Here is a 21941-nt window from a genome sequence, read left to right on the forward strand (position 1 = left end):
TAACCAGTTTTCTCTAGACATTTCATAACATATGGAACATTCATTTTGCAATGGACTCATGTGTAGGGCATTATATTAATTCTCTTGTCTTTATTAAGGTTCCCTGGACATTTTTAATAAAAATGGTAATTTCACGCATTTGCACCAACATTTATAATAAAGACATCCATACAACTTTAAATTACCGGCCCTATGCAAATTGACCTAAGCATGAGATCACTAGAGATTTTTGCTAGGCACAAACGAATGCTAGCGCATCTTCACTATGAAATTCTCGAACTGCAGAAGTAACCAACGTTCCGCACCCAGGACTAAACTTTGCATATTAGTGAATTGGCGTAGTCATTAGGGATGTAGCGAACTGTTCTGCTGCGAACTAGTTCGCACGAACTTCGACCGTTCGCGTCCGCCGAATGTTCGCGAACGTTTGGGAACGTTCGCATTTTGAGTTCGCGTTCGATTCGAATACAAGTCGTTCGACCATTCGAATTCCTTCGACCGCTAAAAATCGAATGATTTCCATTCGTTCGAACGATTGTAAGCATTCGATCGAATGGCTTCGATCGAATGGCTTCGATCGTTCGATTCGAATGAAAATCCTTCGATCGAATGATTAAAATCCTTCGATCGTTCGAATCGAACGATTTTAGCGGGTGTTCGAAGTTCGCGAACTGTCCGCGAACGTTCGCATTTTTTGCCGGTGTTCGCGAACGGCGTTTGCGAACACCAAATCGGCAGTTCGCTACATCCCTACTAGTCATAGCGCATTTGCACTTGGCAGAGTGGTGCGAGGTGTGCAAAGATAACTCTGTTGAAATTCGCCCGTTAGTGAATCTACCCCATAGACTTCATTATGAATGAGAAACAATCTTCTCTTGATGAGAGAAACACAATTCCATCTTTTTTCTTTCTTCTTTTTTTCGCCTACTTTTTATTTCTTTTGTACCCTCTATATTACCATGGTCTTCAAATAAGTAGTCTTAATTTTATGTTTATCTATTTGTATAAAATTTGAATTTTGAATTTGTATAAACTTAAATTCAGATGTAGTTCCTTTAAGGGGCTGGTGCAAAAGTCATCCATATGCCACCATGTTCAGTCACAATCCATCACAGTTGCGATCAACAAAAAGGAGCATGCTCACAGATTTTTTCTCTTAATGCCCTTGGTTAGTGGTTGAATTGGAAACTCTGACAATATTCAGCCACCAACCTTGCAGTGAAGCTCTGCATTAGGGCAAAGGTACAGAGGAGGGGACCATGGTATTTTTTTTCGGATCAGTTGGGCTGGGATCCATGTTAGATCAGTTGGGTAGGGGAGAATATATTCTAATTTATAACAGGCTTCTAATCTTATTTAAAAACCACTGTTCTATTATATACTGAGTTTTCTTAGTTGTTTGACGATGGCATTTTTTTTGGTTCAGTTGATCAGTTGGGTTGGTGTCCATGTTTGATAGATCAGTTTGGTAGGGAAGAATATATTCTTATTTATAACTGGCTTCTAATCGTATTTAAAAACTACAGTTCTATTATATACTGAGTTTCCTTAAGGTGGCCATACACTATAAGGTCCGCTCGTTTGGCGACATCGCCAAACGAGCGGATCTTTTCCCCGCTATGCCACTAATGGCAGGGCTATATCGGGGGTAATCTGAACGTTCTGCCTTATGGCCGACGATCGGATTATGGCGAGCGCAATGGGTTCCGACGGGAAATCAAACCTTCCCGATCGATATCGTGTCCATATATCGATCAGAAAGACCTTTCGGAAGCCTCCATACACGAGCAGATTATCATGTGCTGATATCGGCAGCTTTATCTGCCCGTGTATGGCCACCTTCAGTTGTTTGATGATGGCAATGGCAGTGACTTCATTCAGGGAGACGTATTTGAGCAGTAGGGGACACACACGCTCGCCAGCATACAGCTATTATTAGCACTGGGAGCTGAACCATGAAGACACATTGCACTGTATTTTCGTCATACAGAAAACATATGAAAGGAGGTGGAAAAAATTAAATCAGACTGCGGGTTAGATGGACTTTCAAATGAAAATATCACTCTGGGATAAAAATGGCAGAGAACCAGCAATGCATGGAGCCGTGACTGCTGTTTACATTGTACAATTCATCCCCGGGGCCCAGGCGCATCTTGGGAGATCTGATATATTCACTTTTTTTTCCTAAATGTTTATTCCCCAGTATCTTGGGCCTCTTTTCAGTGACAAAGGGCAGCAAAAACACCCGTTAAATATGATTTTGGTGGAAAATGTTGAGAAGTGTGCGTGCCACAGTCAGCAAATAGGAGAATATCTGCTTGGCGAAGATTTAAGGTATCTTTTAGCAGTTTCTGCTGAACTGGGCTTAGTATAAGATAATGTCTGTGCCTCTGGTATCTATCTGTAAAGGCTATTATGAGTAAACTTAGGGGCTGCTCCTGCTGAACTGTGCTTATTACTCTTTATCAGTAGCATTTATTGGATGTTTAATTGGTTGCAGACAACTTATAGAGCTTTAAAGGGATTCTGTCATGATTTTTATGGTGTAGTTTTATTCCTAAATTACACTGTTTACACTGTAAATGATTCACTCTACCATGTAAAACCCAACAAGTGTATTTTTCTTTAGTTCTACCATTGGTGTGTAGGCGCCATCTCAGGTCATTTTGCCTAGTCATGTGCTTTCAGAAAGAGCCAGCAATTTAGGATGAAACTGCTTTCTGGGAGGCTGTTGTTTCTCCTACTCAATGTAACTGAATGTGTCTCAGGGACCTGGATTTTACTATTGAGTGCTGTTCTTAGATCTACCAGGCATCTGTTATCTGGTTACCTTCCCATTGTTCTGCTAAAGGGCTGATGGCGGAGGGAGGAGGTGATATCACTCCAACTTGCAGTGCAGCGGTAGAGAGTGACTGAAGTTTATCAGAGCACATGACTGGGGGCACCTGGGAAATTGACAACATGTCTAGCCCCATGTCATATTTCAAAATTAAATATATAAAAAATCAGTTTGCTCATTTGAAAAACAGATTTCACGTGACTGGGGGCACCTGGGAAACTGACAAAATGTCTAGACCCAAGTCAGATTTCATAATTAAATATATATAAAAAATCAGTTTGCTCATTTGAAAAACAGATTTCAGCACAGTTTTCTGCTTGAGTAGCAATATTAGCTGATGCATTTTGAAAAAAAAACATGTTTTCCCTTCACAGCATCCCTTTAAGGTCTGCAGTTTCCATTCTAGGACTTAAAATTAGAATTAGTTAGGGAGAAAGTAAGATTATCCTTTATCCTTATGTTTATTTAGCTGCAGTCTCTTCTTCCCTTGGGGATTTCTGTTGCCTGATGAATGGGGTTTGCTGATTAGCTGTGCTGTCTCATTGGTAATAAATAATTTCCCATTACAAGCAGCTCTGTTACATTTCGAGGCATATTTATTATGCTGTGTAAAATGAAAATCTATAAAAAAAAATGGTGTAAAAAGTTGTTACTATAGGCACCATCTCTCCCTACTATACCTGCTATCCCACAGTCACACTCCCTTCCCAGAGACTATTATCTCCACTGTTACTATAGGCACCATCTCTCCCTACTATACCTGCTATCCCACAGTCACACTCCCTTCCCAGAGACTATTATCCCACTGTTACTATAGGCACCATCTCTCCCTACTATACCTGCTATCCCACAGTCACACTCCCTTCCCAGAGACTATTATCCACTGTTACTATAGGCACCATCTCTCCCTACTATACCTGCTATCCCACAGTCACACTCCCTTCCCAGAGACTATTATCCACTGTTACTATAGGCACCATCTCTCCCTACTATACCTGCTATCCCACAGTCACACTCCCTTCCCAGAGACTATTATCCCACTGTTACTATAGGCACCATCTCTCCCTACTATACCTGCTATCCCACAGTCACACTCCCTTCCCAGAGACTATTATCCACTGTTACTATAGGCACCATCTCTCCCTACTATACCTGCTATCCCATGGTCACACTCCCTTCCCAGAGACTATTATCCACTGTTACTATAGACACCATCTCTCCCTACTATACCTGCTATCCCACAGTCACACTCCCTTCCCAGAGACTATTATCCACTGTTACTATAGACACCATCTCTCCCTACTATACCTGCTATCCCACAGTCACACTCCCTTCCCAGAGACTATTATCCACTGTTACTATAGACACCATCTCTCCCTACTATACCTGCTATCCCACAGTCACACTCCCTTCCCAGAGACTATTATCCACTGTTACTATAGACACCATCTCTCCCTACTATACCTGCTATTCCACAGTCACACTCCCTTCCCAGAGACTATTATCCACTGTTACTATAGACACCATCTCTCCCTACTATACCTGCTATCCCACAGTCACACTCCCTTCCCAGAGACTATTATCCACTGTTACTATAGGCACCATCTCTCCCTATTATACCTGCTATCCCATGGTCACACTCCCTTCCCAGAGACTATTATCCACTGTTACTATAGGCACCATCTCTCCCTACTATACCTGCTATCCCATGGTCACACTCCCTTCCCAGAGACTATTATCCACTGTTACTATAGACACCATCTCTCCCTACTATACCTGCTATCCCACAGTCACACTCCCTTCCCAGAGACTATTATCCACTGTTACTATAGGCACCATCTCTCCCTACTATACCTGCTATCCCATGGTCACACTCCCTTCCCAGAGACTATTATCCACTGTTACTATAGACACCATCTCTCCCTACTATACCTGCTATCCCACAGTCACACTCCCTTCCCAGAGACTATTATCCACTGTTACTATAGGCACCATCTCTCCCTACTATACCTGCTATCCCACAGTCACACTCCCTTCCCAGAGACTATTATCCACTGTTACTATAGACACCATCTCTCACTACTATACCTGCTATCCCATAGTCATACTCCCTTCCCAGAGACTATTATCCACTGTTACTATAGGCACCATCTCTCCCTACTATACCTGCTATCCCACAGTCACACTCCCTTCCCAGAGACTATTATCCCACTGTTACTATAGGCACCATCTCTCCCTACTATACCTGCTATCCCACAGTCACAATCCCTTCCCGGAGACTATTATCCATCTCTCCCTACTATACCTTAATAAATATAACACAATGACGGCTCTGCTTAGGATCTACCATAGCTGCAATGCTAACCACAGTTCCCCTATGCAGACATATTAGCTGTTCTTCTTTGTAACAAAGCATCTAGGGGCCGATTCATTAACTTCGAGTGAAGGATTCGAAGGTAAAAAACTACGAATTTCGAAGTATTTTTTGGGCTACTTCGACCATCGAATGGGCTACTTCGACCTTCGACTACGACTACGACTTCGAATCGAAGGCTTCGAACTAACAATCGTTCGACTATTCGACCATTCGATAGTCGAAGTACTGTCTCTTTAAAAAAAACTTCGACCCCCTAGTTCGGCATCTAAAAGCTACCGAAGTCAATGTTAGCCTATGGGGAAGGTTCCCATAGGCTTTCCTAAGTTTTTTTGATCGAAGGATATTTCTTCGATCGTTGGATTTAAATCCTTCGAATCGTTCGATTAGAAGGATTTAATCGTTCGATCGAAGGAATTTTCTGCGCTAAATCCTTCGACTTCGATAATCGAAGTCGAAGGATTTTAGTTCCTAGTCGAATATCGAGGGTTAATTAACCCTCGATATTCGACTCTTGATGAATCGGCCCCTTAGTGTACATATTACAGTTTATTGTGCCTTTATCCTGAATAAATGTCTTTGCCTGAATGCTTTCTGAGAAAGTCAAATAAAACAATACCACAGGTTTCTTATTTCTGCAAAACCTATAAAGCCCCAAAGGTTTAATACAACATGGAGGAAAATATAAGTATCCATCAATGCACAATCACATTACCAGTCTAACGTTTGCAATTTGTAAAACCATATGGAGCTTGTTTACTGTGCCGGTCCCATTGGGTCGTTGGAGGGTGCAGCTATCTGACCTGCGCTATCCCAACCTTTATTACATGCCAGGTACTATAACATACAGAATATATAGAAAGTAATTGCTTTCAGCTTCGCTGCTGCTCATTTATAAACCAAAAGCTGGACTGAGCATAATTATGTATGTAATTTAATAACAGTAGCTCTCCCATTCCATTTTGATGATTTATTCACAAGCTGTTTTTGATTTTACAGCAAAGTATTTGATTATTATTTTTCTAACTCCTATATGGTTTTTAACCCTAAAAACATTGGTTTTATAGCGAGTTTCATTTCAAACAAATAAAAAAGCAAAAGAAAAAAAATATGACACCAACAGTCTGGGTTTTCAGTAGAGAATTGGGTTTATTTAAAAAGAAGAGATAATTTTGGGGTTGTGAAAATTCTGATGAAGTGTAAAAGGAGCCGACAGAAGCCATGAAATTATATGTAGCAAGGTAACAGAATATTTTCACACTGCTCATGTATAATGTAGCCTTGGAGAACATCTGCATTGAGTTACAGAATCATTTCAGCACATCAAGAGACCTGCATCAGCGAGACTGTTGGCTTAATAACAGAGTAATATTAAATATGATCCACAGCTCTACAAAAATCTCTTAAGACGTCAGCTCCCATCAAAAAGTAGACAGGATAATGTAATTGAAGGAATGAATATACAGTGGATGTGATGTGCTTCAGAGTGGCCATTCTCATTTGATAAGGTTTAGAATATGATGGCTCTATTATTATTAATATTATTATAGATTATTGCCTTATAGTATGATATGTTACACAGGAGAGAAGGACAATTTACATTCGCAGACAGGCTGGTGCTCCATAGGGAGGCCCAAGGCAACGGATGTGAAGGCCAGTTAAGATGAATATTATGAATACTCTCTAATGTCTAGAAAAAAGTGTGAAAATGAACAATGCACTGGTGTGAACTTTAGAAAGTGGAGAAAAAAGGTCCAATCAAGGGCAACTACACTGAAAGAGACTCCAATACACTTATCCAGCACTGGGCCCTATTTGTTCTACAACAAAGATGCTGCCTATAGTAGCAGTGCGGATAAAAGTCTCTGGGAAGGGAGTGTGACTGTGGGATAGCAGGTATAGTAGGGAGAGATGATGCCTATAGTAACAGTGGATAATAGTCTCTGGGAAGGGAGTGTGACTGTGGGATAGCAGGTATAGTAGGGAGAGATGGTGTCTATAGTAACAGTGGATAATAGTCTCTGGGAAGGGAGTGTGACTGTGGGATAGCAGGTATAGTAGGGAGAGATGGTGTCTATAGTAACAGTGGATAATAGTCTCTAGGAAGGGAGTGTGACTGTGGGATAGCAGGTATAGTAGGGAGAGAGGGTGTCTATAGTAACAGTGGGATAATAGTCTCTGGGAAGGGAGTGTGACTGTGGGATAGCAGGTATAGTAGGGAGAGATGGTGCCTATAGTAACAGTGGGATAATAGTCTCTGGGAAGGGAGTGTGACTGTGGGATTTCAGGTATAGTAGGGAGAGATGGTGCCTATAGTAACAGTGGGATAATAGTCTCTGGGAAGGGAGTGTGACTGTGGGATAGCAGGTATAGTAGGGAGAGATGGTGCCTATAGTAACAGTGGGATAATAGTCTCTGGGAAGGGAGTGTGACTGTGGGATAGCAGGTATAGTAGGGAGAGATGGTGCCTATAGTAACAGTGGGATAATAGTCTCTGGGAAGGGAGTGTGACTGTGGGATAGCAGGTATAGTAGGGAGAGATGGTGCCTATAGTAACAGTGGGATAATAGTCTCTGGGAAGGGAGTGTGACTGTGGGATAGCAGGTATAGTAGGGAGAGATGGTGCCTATAGTAACAGTGGATAATAGTCTCTGGGAAGGGAGTGTGACCGTGGGATAGCAGGTATAGTATGGAGAGATGGTGCCTATAGTAACAGTGGATAATAGTCTCTGGGAAGGGAGTGTGACTGTGGGATAGCAGGTATAGTAGGGAGAGATGGTGCCTATAGTAACAGTGGATAATAGTCTCTGGGAAGGGAGTGTGACTGTGGGATAGGAGGGAAAGATAGTAAGGAGAGATGGTGCCTATAGTAGTTGTGAGGATAGTAGCTTCTCTGTCAGATTGTAGTATAGCATGAATACTACCCTGTGGCTGCCCAACATTTTCAAAGAGCCAGATGTCAGATTAAAAAGGTTACTACCTCCTGAAATATACTGAAGTTAATTACGTTGAAGTTCCACTTTAATTCTTTAATACAATAACACCCAAACATCTATGAATGTACTGCACCTACATCAACAGTATTTATTAACATAAACAAGAGCGACCCATGCCAAAAGTAATTCATCAGGCCCCATATTTATTCAGTATAATGACATGAAATGAAAGCCCAGATTTGCCTTTGATTCCACAGATAATGGAGACAATTAAAGCAAAACAATTTCCGAAGCGCTGCTTTCTAACTAGACCTTGCTTTAAAACCCACAGCCCCTCATTCAGCTGCACCTTGCTTAGAACCTAGTCATTAAAATCCATAACAGACCTTACTTTAGTCTTGATTTATTACTGTGAAAACCAGTCTGCAGGATACACGTTATCCATTTCCAGAAGCAAATCCATTACACGTTTGGACATTGTTTTAAATAAAATGAGCTAAAAAGATAACACAAGTCTGTGCCCACGGAGTGTCATTAATTGCCCGAGCCAATAACCTGTGACACATCTGGATTTGCGGAAAAGCCTTTAAACTAAAATCAATGGGCAGTTCTTAACGAGCGCATGAACTAAACTAACGTTAAATAAGCCGCGCTGTCAGGGCAAGGAAATTCAGTCTTTGACTCTCATTGTAACGAGACAGGAGGTTAATTATTAAAAGGTGTTAAGAAGCAGTCGCCCAGCCAATAGCAAGCCACAAATGAGTTCAAGTAGCCCAGATCATATTGCCAAATGCCTTTTCCATTTATCTTAAGAGGGAAGTGACCAAGCTTACTAAGCGCATGATGAACGGACAAGCTCATGACTCATGACTCCTAATTAGGAGCAAGTGGAAATTAGTACTTGTGCATAATGAATATATACATATAGGGGCCCATTCATTAAGTTCGAGTGAAGGAATAGAAGAAAAAATGCTTTGAATTTCGAAGTCGATAGTCGAAGTACTGTCTCTTTAAGAAAAAACTTCGACCCCCCTAGTTCGCCACCTAAAAGCTACTGAACTCAATGTTAGCCTATGGGGAAGGTCCCCATAGGCTTGGCTAACTTTTTTTGGTCGAAGGATAATCCTTCGATCGTTGGGTTAAAATCCTACGAATCGTTCGATTAGAAGGATTTAATAGTACGATCGAACGATTATTCCTTCGCTATTTGCTCAAAATCCTTCGACTTTGATATTCGAAGTCGAAGGATTTTCATTCCCCAGTCGAATATCGAGGGTTAATTAACCCTCGATATTCGACCCTTGATGCATCTGCCCCATAGTATTTACCACTCCGAATTCTTTCCAACAAACATGGAGGCCCATTTATCAAAGGTCGAATTTCGAATTCATGTGAATTTTTTTAAATTGAATATACTCACAATTCGACTGGGAGGTTATTAAAGAAAAGATTCGACTGGCTAATATTCGATTAAATGACTGAATGGTTCCAACCCGACAATTCAAATCGTATTCGATAACTCGAATGTCAGGAAGGTTATTAACATCTCCAAATGGCTCAACGGACCTCTGCCATTGACTTGTAAAGGAACTCGGCAGGTTTTAGGTGGCGAATATTCGAATTAGGACTGTTTCCTTGGTCGAGGTATGATAAATCTCACATTCGAAATTTACTTTCAAATTTACATTGAATCATGAATTTTGACACTCAAAAATTTGAATTTACTATTTGACCCTTAATAAATCTGCACCTAAGTGTAAGTTATTATATATATTAGAGTTATTAGTGTCCTGCAGTGGGTTGGGTATCTGCAGGTACCAGCGGAATATCCACAAATCGGAACTCGTCGGAGTATCGTTCATGCCCCGATTGTATGGGTGGCCCATGGTGACTCTTTAGATGGAGATGGTTACATGGTAATCAGCCATTGGAAACAAAAAGTAAAATCTCTTGGCGAAAATGCTCTGTAGAGTGACGTCACTTCCAGGGTCAGTGACATCACTTCGGGGGGTTCTGTGTCGCTTATATCAGGAGTGGCCCAGGTTTATCTTGATTGGGGAAAGAGAGTGGGTACATGGGTTTGGGTTGGGTGTGAGACTGCAAAAACAGACTCATAAAGGCCTGCAATATATATTATTATTTATACAGAATGTAACCCGTCACTCCATGCCACATGTGGTTCTGGATTAAGGTCATGGGTGAGGGAATACAAATAGAAGAAAATACATAGATAATTTAGCAGGTTACAAAGAGAGTGCCTCTGGTGGCTCAACGTGGAGCATTAGTGGCCAGTATGCACCAGGTCCGTTGTTCTAAAGCAGGGAGTTCCTAACACTGAGATTAAGGACTTGAAGACCTAAACATTCCCTGCCCTTTCAGCGGATATCAGAGGGGACGGTTAGGCTTGGGGAACAGTATCTGAACAACCCCAATGTCAGTCAGACCTGGACTGGTGATTGTTGATTCCAGAAATGCCTTGACAGTCACTATTTATTGGAAGGCTGATTGGGCCTCTGAATACTTGAAATGGGGTCTACTTTGAACCTCTGTCGTTACCTGTCAGGAGCCCAGCCACTGGGAACATCTTACTCAACCCACAGCCCAAATCTACGCAACCCCCAAGTACCACAGGTTTTGGGAAGGACTGTCACGAGTGTCTAATGGTTTGAAACTATAAACCAGCATTTAACTGCCAGCAATCCCTTTTAACTTTAATTAGTTAATAACACTGGGGATAATGAAACATGGCCAGAGTTTGGATTCTCCAACACAGCAGCTAACCACATATTTGCTTTCATAACGTAATTTCTCTTGTAACAACTTATTTCTGATTGGCTGCTACAGGTTGCTGCTCTAAGTGAAATGCTTCTCATGTTACTACATAATCCTCTATTATTTATGTTCATGTGAATATTAAATACCCACAGCAACATATGAGATAACATATAGTATAATAAGACAAATGAACTTTATAACATGAAAACTTTTTTAATTCTTAGATATTTTCTTACTTCACTTTGCTTGCGGGGACATTTTTTTTTTTTTTTACAATATAACAATCTATGATCTTACTTAAAATAAACAGTAGGCATGCACACCCCAACACTTACACATATATATTGCGAAATAAGGATATCAAATCTACAAATAGCTCCTGGCATCGGTTGGAACGACTACACTCTCCTACTGTTCAACCTCATCATCCATCCTTGTCAATCTCAAATTGACATCTCCATCTTGAATTCTTTAAATAAATGTATTATAATAAAGACTGAAAAGAGGTAATCAGCCACAGTGGCAACAGAAATATATAAAGCAAATGCAAGAAACGCAAACCACAGTACTTAAGGCTGTGTTCAAGCAAATAAGATTAGATAAAACATGTATGACAGCTTTCCTTTAATCCTGAATCATTGGTATTAATGTTCCTTATGTTTGCTCTCAATACTTCAAGCACTGTAGCATTACGCCTACTGGCAAACATAGCAGCTCTACATTGTGAAGAACAAACAATCATGAGTATAAAGACAATGTTCTTAAAAGCAAATTCAACCCTAACGTTATAAAAATCTCTACCCCCCCTACCCTACATAGACCCCCCACCTCCTCCCCCCCAGCCTTAGTGTTAAACTGGGCAAATGCTCCTAATGTTTTACTTACTCCTCGGTGCAGATTCAGGCATCGGAGTTCACGGGCACCATCTTCTTCAATTCTGAAATCTTCGGAATGAGACCAGCATGGCGGCACATGCGCAGTTGGAGCAATTTTCTGTTTTGTGACTGCGCATGCGCCGAAACTCGAAAATTGTTGAAGCACCTATCTCATTCCGAAAATTACAGAAGTGGCTGAAGATGGCTCCTGTGAACTCCAATGCCTGAATCTGCACCGAGGGGTAAGTAAAGCGTTAGGGGCATTTGCCCAGGGTAAGGAGGGAGGTCTATGAAGGGTAGGGGGGGTAGGGTTTTTTTAACTTTAGGGTTTAGTTCTCCCTTAAACCTTTTTCGAAGCACTTACCCGTTTCTTCATCAATGCTGAATCGGCCCAAGCCGCTCCCATCTCGAATGGAATACTGTATCTCGCCATCCCGTCCACTGTCTTCGTCTTTGGCCACTACTTGCAAAACACTTGTTCCAATGCGAGAGTTTTCCCTTACAGATCCAGTTACTGCAAAATCGGGAAAGTAAGGAGTATAGAGGTTTTCATTCACATCCACAACTTCCACTTCCACAAAAGAAACCGACGAGAGAGACACTGGTCGTCCCTTATCCTTTGCTCGCACTGTTAAGTTGTAGAACTGTTGTTTCTCATAGTCAAGCTCTTTGTTTAAACGTATGGCACCGCTGGTTTTATCAATTTCAAACCTTCCGTTGTAGTCGTTCACCAGAGAGTATCGTACCTGACCTCCAAGTCCAAGGTCAGGATCTTGGGTTTCAAACCATGAGATGACAGTACCAACAGGAAGGTCTTCAAGGACTTTAGCAGTGTAACTAGAAGGTATGAAGATTGGGGCACAATCATTGACATCATCTAGAGAGACTAAAAGAGTAACGACTGAAAATAATTGTTGTCCATTTTCTGCTTTGTCTCTTGCTTCAATTTTCAAGGTGTAGTTTGGAACAAGCTCCCTGTCCAGCTGGTCAGCAATATATACAACCCCGCTCGAGCTGTTGATTGCAAACTTCTTTGTGTCTGTTAAAATCGAATAAGTCACTTCCCCATTTGGACCAAGGTCTTTATCTCGAGCTTCAACTTGAATTAATTCTGTTCCTATACTGGTACTTTCTAAAGTATTAGCTGAATAACTTTCCTGTAAAAAAATCGGACTGTTATCATTTGCATCATTCACATGTATCGTCAGCAACCTCCATGAAGACCTCTGGGGGTTACCCAAATCATAAACCGTAATGTTAAGAATATATTTATCAGTTGTTTCTCGATCCATTGGCATCAGGACTTTAAGCTGCCCAGTTTCCATATCAATGTTGAAACAACTGTCAGTGTTGCCATCAGAGATGGTGTAAAGAACCTTTCCATTAAATCCAGAGTCTGCATCGGTGGCTTTGATGAGGAGTATAGGAGATCCTACAGGGAGGTCCTCTTTCACGGACACGTCTGAAGGGAACGATTTATCAAACTGAGGAGGCTGCCTGTTTACAGAATAGTAATCGAATAAACTATCTTCATAATTCAACTTGGCATTTGCTTTTGTTTTCTTCAGAAGTTTTTCAGCTAGTTTTTGGGCTACTCTGGTTTCTTTACAGGTAAAACTTTTAGAAGATACCTTGCCATGTACAACAGTTATATTAACGTACATAGGATCTGCAAAGGTTTCACCGTCTGTCGCTGTGATCCTCAGGGCAAAGTTACTATTTCTCAAACCAGAGTTGATAAAAGACTTTTTAAGCTGTAAAACCCCAGAATCTGGATTTAGATAAAAGTATCCTTGTTCGTTGCCAGAAATGATTTTATACTTAACAAGTTCCAGTTCATCTACGTCTATGGCTGAGACGGCAGTTATGTGCCCACCTGTCGGGAAGTCAAAAGGTATGACTCCCTGACAAGCTACTTTTTCAAACAATGGCTTATTGTCATTGACGTTGCCTACATGTACTGTAACGTTAACTTCACTCTCGTGGCGGTATGGGGACCCCCAGTCTGAAGCTCTTACAATGAACCTGTAACTTTCTGGAGAGGATTCAAAATCCAAAACATCAGATGTACTAATTGTTCCAGTAAACTGGTTTATGGTAAAAGGTAGCACATTCAGACTAGCAATGTTGAAGGTGATGTAACCATTTTCTCCCAAGTCTTTGTCGAATGCTGAAACAGTTAATACACTAGTACCAACAGGAACACTTTCATTGACAAATGCCTCATAGGAAGCTTGTTGGAACTCTGGAATGTTATCATTGGCATCTTCCAACTTAACAATAACCTGAGCTTTCATGTCCTTGCCTTTTTGTTTGACCTCCAATAAATACTTGTCTATCCCATAGATGTTTAAATGGCAAGCGGTAGTAATTAATCCTGTTCTGGAATGGATCTTGAAATATTCCGAATGTTCACTTTCAGATATACTGTATTCCACAGACATTGGCTCAGGCTGAACTTTTACTGCTGCTACTACAACTCCAGGTGGGGAGAATTCACTGACTGTAACTTCATAGACATCTTTTTCAAATTTAGACATTTCAATATCTTTTTTGGGACTGGCGATATGTACATTTTTAATAGCAGAAAACTTTTGAGGCAACCCTTTGTCTGTCGCTTGTAGTGTTATGTTTTGACCAAATGGAAAATTGTTCCATTCAATTGGCGCTTTTTGTTTTATTTTATACTCATTGATCCATTTTCCCTCTTTAACCAACATAAATTGGTCTAGTGGATCCCCAGTTAGTATTGTTATAGCTTCAATTTCACCATTGGCTCCCTCGTCAAGGTCATCAATGGTGACAACGGCATAGGTTGGATCAGTGTCAAGAACTGAAGGAATGTGGGTCACCGCAGTGATTGTGGGAGCATGTTCATTAATACGTTCAATATGAACGTAGAGTTTAGCAGTGCTGCTTACGCCATTGTTCCCATACAATTTCATGCCACGGTCTACAGCTAAGACTTCCAGGTCGTATCTGTTTTTTTCATCATAATTCAAACGCCCACTCAATGACACCACTCCACTAGTGGGATGAACAGAGAACAGATCTACTTTGTTCTTGAAATAATAATAGAATTCCCCATTGGATCCAATATCGGCATCTGTGGCTGTAACTTGGGCAATGCTAGTCCGTACTGGAGTACTTTCTGCTATTGTGACAGAGTATGTTGTGGGGGAGAATAAAGGTCTCAAGTCATTCATGTCCAAGACTTGTACACTTACTTTTGTCCAAGCTTCTAGGTCTTCCCCTCTCACTGAAGCCTTTATTGTTAATAAATAGTTGTCTTGAATTTCTCTGTTCAGTATAGCAGAGTTCCCACCTTTTGTTCTAATTCTTAAAAAACAGAAGTCTCCAATTACAACTTCTTCAGCTTTAAAAAACCCTTCTTCGTCCCCAGACATTATCCTGTATTTGATATCCCATGACATGTTTGCTAACTGAATGCCGATTTTGGTTTGACTGTTGAGATAGGTCCTTGCAGCAGAATTCTCGTAAACAGTTGCATTGTAAACGGGGTGGGTAAACTGAAAAATCTGAGCTGAGGTTCCTTGAAGGCCATTGCATAGGCAGAGGTTACAAAGCAGATTTAATAACAGCAGGCCAATGAGAGAATGAGAGGCCGGTGTGCCTCCCAAGATGTCCATTTTCATAGCCATATCCTCATGTTTTCATCCTGCAATAAAAAATACAAATACAATTTTAGAAATGTGAGTTTATATCTTTATATTGTACCTGCAAATACAAGTTAGTTTCTAATTGTATTAGTCACCGCCACTTACTCCTGTTCAGCAATGTGAAATATTACATGATAACTAAGTTATGTAACTTTTTAAACACTTTTAAGGTCGAGCTATTATTAAAAAATTCAATTGTAGGACTGTGCTCTCTCTCTTTCGCTAAGTCTGGAATGTGAAAAATAAAATGTAAAAATACAGCTAGCTGTAGCTGGTCTATTTAATAAGGAGGTGTGATAAGCAACACCATAGGTGGTAGATGATTTTTGTGTTTGGGGAGTATAATTAAAATGTATACATAGATTCTTCATATGCTAATTCCATATATACAGTAATGCCCACCATAGAACATACTTTATTACAAGATAAACACAGTGCCATTTTGATACATTCCAGAACACAAGGCTGGATAAATACAATGCCAAAACACATGGTAGTAAAAATACAATGTAATTTTTTTATGTACAACAACCCTAGAATACACGGCAGTATAAATTCAGTGCCAACGTACCTCTATTCTTTTTGGTGTTGACTTGGGAAGGCTTACCACCCCAAGTCTTCACTACAATCCACCCATGGGAACCTACTTTCTTCTGAACTAGGTATAGTCAAACTGTAATGGCTGAAAGGCAGAACCCTATGGAGACCAGGAGCCAGTTCAAGTCAGTCTCTTCTTTGTTGGTCTTCACCATTTTGGTGCACCAGAAACGTTCTGCTTCTATACTAACTGGCAAGCTAATTACTTATTAAGCTGGCTATCCACGTGCAGATTTACTTTCATATTGGACAAACAATCGCTCTGTGCCATCTCCCGACCTGCCACTAACCATTCAGATCAAATAAAGTAGTAAAAGAACAGATTAGACAATGTTCTGCCCCTGACAGCAATCGTACGAAAGTTATGTACGACAAAAGCTGGTCAGTCTCCCACTAATATCGTCTGATCGTACATGCAGAGATACTATTGGTAGCCAACAGAAATTGTATAACCTGTCCTATCAACTGAACGACCGATCACCATCTCACGAAAAATGTAGGGACACTCCACAAACTGCCCGAAAATCGTATGAAACGGAGATTCGTACAATCAAATCTTTGCATCTATGGCAAGCTTAACTTCTGAGAAGTAACTAGTAGTGGTGAAGAGCAGATTAGAGCAGTGATTCCCAACCAGTGGCTTGTGAGCAATAAGTTACTCACCAACGCTTGGCCTCAAAGCAGGTACTTATTTTAGAATTCCAGGCTTGGAGGCAAGTTATAGTTGCATAAAAAAACAAATAGTGATTATAGTCCATATAGTCCATATAAAAAACCAAATAGTAATTATAGTCATTATTTGGCACTCTATGGACTTTTTTATGATTGTGCTATCTCAACTCTTTTTACAATTGAATGAATCAAAATCAGAAGTACACTCTGAGTACAAACTCAACAAAAAACAAACGTATAGGGCTTGAGCAGCGGCAGAATAATCAGAATGCAGTTTTGGAAAATAAATACTTAAAATGAGTTGACACATTGGTTCCCAAACGGAACAAGTGCAAGGAAAATGAGACCACAGCATCAACTGTCCTCGTAGACTGGGCTTCTGCATGTGAAAGGTGTGTGCCACCCAACACTGGAACAAGCCCAGTACAATGGCAAGACATGGGTAAATATGAACAAACGCATCTACAGACAGATGTGTCCATAAATAAGAGTGCAACAGTCTTCAATCACACCTTAAGCTCCCTTTTTCTATAATCCAGCAATGTTCCTTAGATCCTGCTTCATGGATGGTATTCTAGATACCAAACATTCAGACCATAGTGTTTTAAGACCCAAACTATAAACCACTGTTCATATCTTTAAATGTTCTTTAGCCCTTTACCATAATACTTAGCGGAAGGGTTTAAGATAAGAAAGATAAGAAAGAGTCTTATGAAAATTAGAACTTTGTAGAAACACAATATAATAATCAGAAGTACACAAAAATGAAACAGAAATATTATAAAAAATGTAGGTTAAGTGGAATGGAAGAATTGCCATTCAGCCCTTTGCTGTGTAATGTTGGTTAAAAATAGGCAATTTAGCACTTGAGAGAAATACAGCTATCCTGTGTGAAACAGACACATAATATTGAAGAAATGTGAAAACAGATGAGGGACAGATGTACAAGTAAAATCATGTCAAACTCTATAACACTTCAGCTATACTGACAAAAGTGATTTATTTAGTTGGGAAGTGCTGATATCTTCATCCTTTTGCGAGAAATGTTCCATTTTCAACACTCTAAGGGCACCACTTGCTGCCACAATTACACTTTGGTTTAAGTGAAAATGATTAACACAATAAAATACAGTTCATGAACTAACCTGTATGCTGCCTTATTTAGCACAAGTCTCAATCGGCAGTAATGACTGCTTTTATTAAAAGAAAGCCTTTCTTCCCCTTACTTTGTTTTCTCATCCCTCTATGCAGTCCCGCCTATTCAACTGAAAAACAAACCAATTTAAAATGCAATTAGAGCCTTCAATGAGCACATTTAAGGCCTTTAATGATACTAAGTGCATTACTTAGCTAGAGATGCGCTCAGTGCCAAACACCATGCTGGCATTCCTTTATGAGAGATGCCAATGTATAATGAAAATCTGAGCAAATGCAGTGCCACAAGAGAAGATATAGGACCAATCACAATGGTTTCTCCATAAGTAATAGGCAAATTCCAACAACTGCTCTGAAAGAAGAAGACTTCACAGCAGACAATGGTTCCCTTTTGAAAAGCCAGCACACTAGATGTCAACAACTGCATTAAAAGAAGTTGTCTACCCAAGAGATAATAGTTCTGCTCCTATCAATCAGGATATAAAGTTAACTCACTAGAAGTCAATAACTGCACTGAAAGAAGAAGACATCCCAACAGACAATGGTTCCTTTCTGATCAATCAAGATAAAACGGTAAATAACTAAAATTCAGCAGCTGCACCAAAAGAAGATGGTTCTCTCTTGATCACTCATGATATAAAATGAAATAATTAGACATCAACAACTAAACAGAAGCAAGAAGATTTCCTGAAAGAGAATAGTTCCCTCTCAATCAATTGGGATATAAAGCTAAATCACTAGATGTCAACAACTACAACGAAACAAGAAGAAATCATCCAGACAATGGTTCCCTTTTGATCAATCAAGGTATAACGTTAAATGACTAGAAGTCAACAGCTGCACAAAAAGACTTCCCAAAAGAAAATGGGTTTCTCTCCATCGATCAGGATGTAAAGCTAAATCACTAAATGTCAACAACTAAACAGAAACAAGAAGATTTCCCAGAAAGAAAATAGTTCCCTCTCGATCAATTAGGATATAAAGCAAAATCACTAGATGTCAAGAACTACACAGAAACAAGAAGAAATCCTCCCAACAGACAGTGGTTCCCTTATGATCAATCAGGATATAAAGCTAAATCACTAGACATCAGCAACTGCACTGAAAAAGGAATAACACGTTCAAACAGACAATGGTTTAATTTATATTAAGATATAAAGCTAAATAAGAAGATATTAGCAACTGCACCAAAAAAAGACAGCTTCCAAACATACAATGATTCCCTTTGAATCAAACAAAATTTAAAGCTAAATCAATAGATGTCAACAATGGTAAAAAACAAAGAAGACTTCCCAACAGACAATCTGATGAATCAAGATATAACGCTAAATAACTAGAATTCAACAGCTGCACCAAAAGAAGACTTCCCAAAAGAAAATGGTTTTCTCTCGATCAATAAGGATATAAAATGAAATCACGAGATGTCAACAACTAAACAGAAACAGGAAGATTTCCCCGAAAGAAAATACTTCTCTTTCGACCATTTCAGATATAAAGCTAAATCACTAGATGTCAACAACTAAACAGAAACAGGAAGATTTCCCCGAAAGAAAATACTTCTCTTTCGACCATTTCCCTGAAAGAAAATAGTTCCCTCTCAATCAATTGGGATATAAAGCTAAATCACTAGATGTCAACAACTACACCGAAAGAAGAAGAAATCGTCCAAACAGACAATGGTTCCCTTTTGATGAATCAAGATATAAAGTTAAATGACTAGAAGTCAACAGCTACACCCAAAGAAAACTTCCCAAAAGATATCCATCAATCAGGATATAAAGTTAAATCCCTATTAGTCAACAACTAAACAGAGAATTTCCCAGAAGAAAATAGTTCCCTCTCGATCAACTAGGATATAAAGCAAAATCACTAGATGTCAACAACTGCACAGAAACAAGAAGAAATCATCCCAACAGACAATGGTTTCCTTTTGATCAATCAGATTATAAAGCTAAATCACTAGACATCAACAGCTGCACTGAAAAAAGAAACCTTCCAAACAGATAATGGTTCACTTTCTATTTATAAGGATTATAAAGATAAATCAGAAGATATTATCAACTGCCGCATAAGAAGACAGTTTCCAAGCATACAATGATTCCCTTTTAATCAAATAAAATATAAAGCTAAATCAATAGATGTCAACAATGGTACCAAAGGAAGAAGACTTCCCAACAGACAATGGTTCCCTTTCTATTAAGATATTAACAACTGCACCAAAGGAAGACAGCTTCCAAACATACAATGGTTCCCTTTTAATTAAACTAAATATAAAGCTAAATCGCAATATAAAGCTAAATCGCTTTATGTAAACAATGGAACCAACAGAAGAAGACTTCCCAACAGACAATGGTTCCCTTCTGATCAATATGTCAACAATTACACCAAAAGAAGACTCTTTAACAACAGATGAAGGCTCTGTTTTAATTGTAATGTAAATCAATATCAATAAAATCAATACAATTCTTAAAACTATAAACAAGTGTGCAAGGCCATAAATATGTTCTCTTCCACCACTCATAAGTCATCCAGTGTGAAATGTGCCCATGCTGTAGGGTTGACTTTATGGAGACATTAGTCTTTTAAAAAGAGCTTTCCAAATGGTTTATGGTCTTGAGGGCAACATCTAATTAATTCAGTATGCATAGCTACAGGAGAGAAGATCAAGTGGAATTGTGAGTAACACCGAGGCCATGCTGAACAGTTCTGGACTTCTGAAAGGGTTAGACCCATGGCATAATTTCTGAAGGAGTTTTTGGAACAAAACAAGGTCCTGTGCTTAAGGCTAGTAAAATGAACACAGAACCTCCAAAAAATTAGGTGTACTGTAATGTGTACTCAACTGAGATAAAATGAAGTACTGCACCAGTAAAAGTACAACCACACCAGCCAATTACATTACACATGCAGCAGTGAGCAAAGCCAGCAGAAGCCCCTGCTCATAAAATTGAGATGATACCATTTTACATTTTCGATGGTTTGGTGTTTTTACAATGAATGGGCCTTTATTTTCTATTTTCAGAATCCCCTTAGGAATATTTTATCTTAATACAATAGATCATGCTATAGATCATGTTCTCTAAGAGCTTAATCATAGATGGATTCACCCTTCCTGTTCTCTTTATTCATTTAATTTACCATTTCTGTACTTTTCCAGTTCAATAAATGTTCAAGCCCCACACCCTGTGGAGCCATAACAGACACTCCAAATTGTGCAGTCATTGTAACAGCTTTCATATATAAAACTCAGCTAATGGAGAAGCAACTGAAACTTGAAAACAGCAAACTATATTTTATTGATGATTTATTTTATGAATTTGTTCATTTCATTGATGAGTGCCTCTTTATGGAAATATGAGTATCCTTGTATATAACTTAAAGGAAAAATTACACTCAAGAAATAATGATACTAGAAATGCCACACCTAGGGGTTATTTATTAAAATCAGAAATTTTCTGATTAATTAATAAAAAAAAATCCGACCAAATTAGAATCCACGATTTACCCTTATTAAAAAAAATTGAAAATATTGAGTCGACAAAAAACAAGAAAAACGCAACTTTTTCGATTGTGCAAGAAAAATACGAATTTTTTGACTCCTGAAAAGTCGAAATTTTTCATGAAATCGGCGGAAAAAAACGTAAATGTTCGGATTATTGTACAAAACCCAGCACAGACAATAATATCTTTAAATTGCAAATAGGACCTCTGCCATTGGCTTCTACAGGACCTCGATAGGCTGAAGATGGAGTATTTTCAGATTCTGACTTTTTGCAGCCTCGGGGTATAATAAATCTCAAAAAATCACGTTTTTTTTCCCACTAAAAATGTTATAGTAAAAAGACTTGAATTTTTCAAGCTTTTAGCCCATCCTAATTAGTGATGGGCGAATACATTCGGCAGGCGTTAATTTGCGGCAAATTTCCATGTTTCGCCGTTGGCAAATATATTTGCGAAACTGCAATGAAAATTAATTTGGATGTGCGTCGGAAAAGTCACTCACGTCAAAACCGTCGCGTCAACATTATTTGGACGCCC

The 21941-nt window shown here is 39.4% G+C and overlaps 1 protein-coding gene across 5 annotated transcripts in view; it reads right to left on the reverse strand.

Moving 5' to 3' along the window:
- The window catches only part of fat3.S (FAT atypical cadherin 3 S homeolog), a 304473-nt gene that overhangs the window by 246376 nt on the left and 36156 nt on the right, over window positions 1–21941 (reverse strand). For all 5 annotated transcript variants that reach the window (XM_041584587.1, XM_041584586.1, XM_041584585.1 and 2 more), the window contains exon 2: window positions 12164–15478. In XM_041584587.1, the coding sequence (XP_041440521.1) occupies window positions 12164–15461 (3298 nt within the window). In that variant the 5' untranslated portion in view covers window positions 15462–15478. The remainder of the gene's footprint in view (window positions 1–12163; window positions 15479–21941) is intronic.

This window comes from Xenopus laevis, chromosome 2S, assembly GCF_017654675.1.
Source record: "Xenopus laevis strain J_2021 chromosome 2S, Xenopus_laevis_v10.1, whole genome shotgun sequence".
NCBI classification, from domain to species: Eukaryota; Metazoa; Chordata; class Amphibia; order Anura; family Pipidae; genus Xenopus; species Xenopus laevis.